The sequence below is a fragment of the Apus apus genome, chromosome 1 (genome assembly GCF_020740795.1).
Source record: "Apus apus isolate bApuApu2 chromosome 1, bApuApu2.pri.cur, whole genome shotgun sequence".
In the NCBI taxonomy this organism is placed as follows: Eukaryota; Metazoa; Chordata; class Aves; order Apodiformes; family Apodidae; genus Apus; species Apus apus.
In genome coordinates, this window is record NC_067282.1 from 126063261 (window position 1) to 126069044 (window position 5784).

A 5784-nucleotide genomic window follows, 5' to 3' on the forward strand; every position below is an offset into this window, starting at 1 on the left:
GTAACACAATAAAACTGCAGGAAGAAGAAGCGGCTGAGCTGCATCTACTGAGCATTTACCATTGTGCTCTGTGCAGTCAAGGTCTTGGACACAGGTTCATTACTGCCCTGCCTCTAGCTCAGCTATATGCATCGCACAGGTGCTGGTTTGAAAGAAGAACCCAGGCTGACCAGGTAGGAAAGGCCTCAGCTGAATCTGGACCATAACCTTAACCTTATCCCATTACATTTCTGGCACAACTCTGTACGGGAGTGAAATGGCACCACAGAAGAGACAGATATTTCCCTTTGGTTCTTTGTTACTTACCTGCAGCCATATCTGAGAATACTGTAAAAACAAGAGAAACAAAAGTTCAGTTTAGTACAAAGCAAATCAGCATCCATGTGAAGCAGTGTTAATAACACTGCCTGATGTGAGCCCCTGACCAGAAAATTCTGCCCCATCCAGACCCCACACAAGGTGTCTTCCTCCCTCTGTGCTAACTTACACTGCAGTCTTTAAGGGACCAGTGGATGAGTGGTTTCCCTTAAAAGGTCATTTGTTCTTAATGGTTTAACAAGCATGAAGGGAGATGTCTCTTTCATGAGTCTCTCAATGTGTCTCATGTTAACTCTCCTAATTCTAGAAAAGTACAAGGTTGTACTCACCTCATTTTTAATGACCTTAAGGTCCTCGTCAAGGTTTACAATTCGAAATTTCACTGGAGATATAAACAAAAGGATAGTAAAGCGTTCTGGCTGCAACATGTCCTAGTACAAATCTGCTTCTCCTTTTCTGTGCTCCAGTATTCATGTCTCTCTGTTTACCTCAACTGCATTCAGGTCTCTCCCCAAACAGCCCTCCCGCGCATCTCCCACTCCAGAAGACTTTGTCTGGGTTGTTTATATGCAGCTGTGGGCTGTAGAAACCTACTGCCTTTACTTGGAAAAATTACAATGATGTGTTAAACAGTAGGGTTGGTCTGTCTATAGAGTGTTCATATTGCGAAGACTGTGAAGTGACTGTATTTCTACAGCTTGGAATTGTCACTCTAGGCTTTACTCAAATATGAACAGCAGTCTTCAAAAAACAAGAGATCGGAGAGTCCTGGCTTTCCTTTTTGGTCTCAGTATAGATACTTCACAAAAAAAGAACACCTAGGAGCAGCAGGCTGGGCATTTGGTGCAACACAGCTCAGACAGGAGCATCCTGACTCATACTGTTCCACATCCCAGAGATATGGTTTCTTCCATCTCCAACAAGCTTAGCTTGTTAAACTTGGTGAAATCTTTCCCCCAGATGGGGTTGATATCTTAACCCTTCCCTCCCCATTTCCATATACCACCTTACCTGTTTCTCCAGGTTTGTATATGCCCTTGTCTGTCTCTACCAGAATTACATTCTTTGGGGGTTTTACCAGAACTTTCTTGCGACCCTCAAACAGCACATTGTCCCCGCTGTGGATCAGGACATGCAGAAAAACCACTTTCTCTGGCTGTCAGGTTAAAAAAACAAAACTGTCTGAAACTACAAATAGCTTGAAGGAGAAACAGAGGCACCTCTCCTACCAAAATCTCCCACTTCCCTCTTCTCCCTTCCCCTCCTACCCCTTGATATAGTCTCCTCTGTACTCCCCAGCTTCCTCCTTTTCCTTTCTCTGCTTTTCTTCTTCTCGTGTTTGCCTCTTTCCACATTTCCTTCTCCCCTTTACTACCTTTACCACCTTGCATCTCCAACATTAACATGGCTTAGACACAGGAGAAGCTGAAGCCTTCTAATTTGTAAGAGGAGAGGCAGCCAAGAGAGGTATCTTACATGAAACGTGGAATCTTTTCTTTTCCTGGGAAGGAACTCTGGCACCTAGGATGATTGATACAAGGAAATGGAAAACAAATTTGTCAGCAACTTTGCATCTTATCCCAGATGTGAGATACCATTTCACAGTAAAAAAAAAAAAAAAAAAAAAATTCCGCAAAAATCAGAGCCCAAATTCTACTCTATGACTCTGTCTCTAACTTGCTTTGCGTTATAGGGAGAAGAAGCAGCCACTGCCTGTCGCTTGCTCATGAACCAAGGAGTGAACCAAATGACATGTCATTCTTCCACTTCACATAAATGTGAGAATTTTATGAAACTGAGAAAACCCATAGGAAAATAAGATTAGGACCTGACAGTAACAGTAGATGAGATACTGATGAGGCAAACCCAGAATCTCTCAGTATCAGAAAGATCGAGATCACCACAAGAAAGGTTCTTTTTTGCTAGTGGCAAACTTCCTTGGTTTTCCAAAGAAAGGACTTGCTCTAGTCTGAGGGCTGGCACCAAACACTTCATTAATCATTGTCATGTTGATGCAAGAACCAGACAGCCCCTCCTTGAGCTCTGCTGAATCTGCAGGGCAATCAGGACACAGGCACAGCAACTTCATAAGGTGCTGAGGAAGACAGGGGCAGTTTGTAGAGTCTCAGCACCAGACACATCTCCCTGGTGCTCCAGAAATGTAACTGGAGGTCCTGTAGTCATTCCACAGCCTCAGTCTAGTTAACATAACTGAAGCAGCAAAGTTGCTATGACAGGAATACAAGCCACCTGAGAAACATCCAGCTTGCCTATGTGGAATTCAATTCATTGTGGGTTCAGTGCCATCACTACCCATCACAGCTAAATTAAAGCAAGCTCAATGTCTATGCACGCTGCAACTACACCTTGCAATATAGATGTAGCTTTAGAGCAGAATGGTCCTCTTGGAGCTGGAGGGGCAGATGTCTGAGGAAGCAAGGATGAAAATAATGCATTCACAATGCATTGACTTGCACTGTGACATACAAGCATTTTTAGGGACAACACTGACTAAACTGGAAAGTCAGTGTTTTCCAACAGGCTCACGTAGGATGAAACAGGCTGATAGAGATCAGAAGAGCAGGTTTTTTTGTCTACACGGGAAAGATTCCCTGCTTTGCTAGGCTCCAGGGCACTGCTGTATTTTGCCTGGCAGTGCAACAAGGGGAATTATGACTAACCTGCATGCAGCCCATGGTAAGTCAAAGGACTGAGTACCCAGAGAAGAGCTAGGCTCCTGTCTGAAATGAATATGAGCACATCCACTGCCAAATCAGCAGCCACAGCTACACTCACCTGGAAAGTGATGCACTGAAAAATGCCTGGCTTCTCCACATCCTGTTCCACCAGTGTGTGATTCTGGGTTGTCACCTGCAAGGTGACAGCCAGATGGACAGCCTCAGTCAGAGAGATGAAGTGAATGCAGAGCTTCTCCTCTTGTGAATGGTAAATGACAGCAGGAAACACCACCATATAGTGACTAGAACAGAGCAGGAAATGTTAAAAAACAATTCAGAAGCTAAGGTGGACGAGCCAGAATCCAATGTCTGCTGCTTTCATGTAGCCAGATCAAGGGTCAGAAATGTCTGGAGGCCTGCAGTGAAAGAGCTATAGTGGAGCTCCTTTTCAATACCAGAAAGAGGCAACATGCCCAGAGTGAAACTAGAGAGCTCCTGTTATCTGTCTGTCACCACCTTGCCACCAGCCAGGACACACCTGCCCAGTGTACAATACTCTAATTGCAAGTACACAGAGCAAAGCTTTGTGAGGAATGAAACTAAAGATTCAGTGGCTGAGGCATAAGGCTTTAGTCCTCATACCAAATTTCACTCCCACTAGAACAGAGGGAAAACCTGTGGCTTCTTTAGCTTTGTGGCATGGCATGTGGCACCTGCACCAGCAAACACCAGGGGCTTCACCTGTTGTGCTGCTCGACACCCAGAGCTCCAACAGGACTCAGCAGGAGCTTCTTCTGCTCAGCCACCCTGAGAATAAGGCCTCCACCATGCAGTTCTGTGATGCTGAACAGTGCAGCACCTCAGCACCACCCTTTAGTGACAGTCCCTTCCACCAAGCCCCCCAAAATTAAAAGGAGATAATCTCACGGTTCCAGGCTTGCTGCAGCTGCCACTGGGAATAGGGTCAGGGCTAAGAGGAGCACTGGTGCTCCCATTGCTTGAGCTGGGAAACACAGCTGACAAGATCCACACAGGAGGAGAGAACTGTCTGTAGTGATGGGCTCAAGCAATCCTAAATACCTCCCTCAGGTGCTCCTATATCCAAAGACTTGGAGAGTTGATACATGGAGATAGTATCTCTTCCAGGCTAATGACCTTAGCTAATATTTACTTGCTTCCACCAACAGCAGAGTGAAGGTCACGCAGCACAGTTGTCCACCCACATCTACATTCAGATGGTATTCAAGGCCATGGGTGCCAGAGCACTGGGGGCAGAGATGTGGGGTGGGTGACCTGTAATCCAGGCTGAAGGGGACTTAGGACAAGCACTCATCTCAGCTATGGCTGGTCTGGATACAATGAGAGACAAAGCTGCACAACAGCTACTGTCCTCAATCTGTAAAACCATCCTCCCTGCAACAGTAGTGGTCTTCCTGTACTTAATCAAAGCTTGGAGTAAAACCCCATCAATTCACCTCCATTCCCTACATCACTACTTCTGTCCACCCACCCATGCCAGCTATATCTGATTCTCCTGGGTACAGCCCCAGGTATCCTTCTCCAGGGATGCTCCTGCCACCCACTGCCAACACCCTTTGTAGCTCCACTGTAAGGTCTACCCAAATAAAACAAGACATCTTAAGTACCCACATATTTTAGCAAAACTCTACTTTGCATCCTCCCAAGCCAGATGTCTGGTCTTCTGCCATCTTCCTCCAGCCATAAGGTTGCCACCTACACTGCCACCACCACCCATCTCTTCCAGACTCCTCTCAAACACTGGAACCTTGTATTTCTTTTTCCTGGGTAGCAGCAGTGAAGTCAGCAGGGCTTGAACATATTTGCTGTCTAGTTACAACCTCATTTGAAGGTGGATGTCCTCATCCCACCCTGGCTGCAGCTATGTTTTTGCACAGCATAAGCAAGAGTACACAATGAAAAGTGAATTTGCCATTCAACCACTCTTTGCTCCTGGCTGAAGCAATCTCCTGAATTTACTTTGGAACAATCCCCATATATGTGTTTAGTACTCACTCAGTGCACAGTCTGATGTAACAGCAACACACTAGCCTTTAACCTACCACTGACATTCAGATAATATGCAGGTTTAAAGCACTGCATGTCACTGATCTGGGAGCATATTTGATTCTCTGAAATCAACAGGGTTTGAGTTTAAGCCTGAACTAGTGGAACAGAAACCGATCAGAGTTCTCTCTGACTTCAGAAACACACCCCATGAATCTGCGTCTCTGAATGGCTGCCTCTGAATTTAAATGAGAAAAGCTAGACAAGAGAAAAATAATAACATGCTACATTTCTTCCCTTCTTCCAGGGAGGAGTGGGGGCACTAGCAGAGCTGTGTGTCAAGCCCTGGGCTGGCCAGAAGCTACAGGGCAGCAGTGAAATTTAAGTAGGAAGTAAGTAATACCTAAAAAAGAAGTTTAATAGAAGAAGAACCCTGAAACAAAATCCACAGACTTCTAAGAAGATGAATTTGCCCCAGGATGCTTCCAGTGAAATCCTGGAAAAGACACCTTTTTAAAAATCGAGTCCTTGTACCAAAGATGCTATCTGAGTACTCCTGCTGCCATCAGCTGTGCCACATAAGAAGGCATAGCAAGACACCTCCCAGAGAAATACCAACATACCTTACAAAGCCTCAAAGCAAGTGCCTTTGGTGTGTAGGCAATAAACACTGTCTCCACCCCTTTCACCCACCCACATCCCAGCCCCAGCCATGCGCAGCATGATTTCCACCTTGACCTTGGTTTCAAAGCCAAGAGACAGT

The 5784-nt window shown here is 45.5% G+C and overlaps 1 protein-coding gene across 6 annotated transcripts in view; it reads right to left on the reverse strand.

Annotated features, from left to right (window-relative positions):
- Positions 1-4090, reverse strand: part of LOC127382421 (alpha-2-macroglobulin-like protein 1) — a 37298-nt gene extending 33208 nt beyond the window's left edge. For 5 of the 6 annotated variants that reach the window (XM_051614040.1, XM_051614032.1, XM_051614023.1 and 2 more), the window contains exons 1-6: positions 3924-4090; positions 3115-3298; positions 1795-1839; positions 1330-1474; positions 648-700; positions 307-327 (exon numbers count right to left, since the gene is read on the reverse strand). In XM_051614040.1, coding sequence (XP_051470000.1) covers positions 307-327; positions 648-700; positions 1330-1474; positions 1795-1839; positions 3115-3298; positions 3924-3991 — 516 coding nt within the window. In that variant the 5' untranslated portion in view covers positions 3992-4090. Of the gene's footprint in view, positions 1-306; positions 328-647; positions 701-1329; positions 1475-1794; positions 1840-3114; positions 3299-3923 lie in introns of those variants that run through there. The other variant, XM_051614065.1, reaches the window with a different exon arrangement.
- Positions 4091-5784: the final 1694 nt, after the last annotated feature.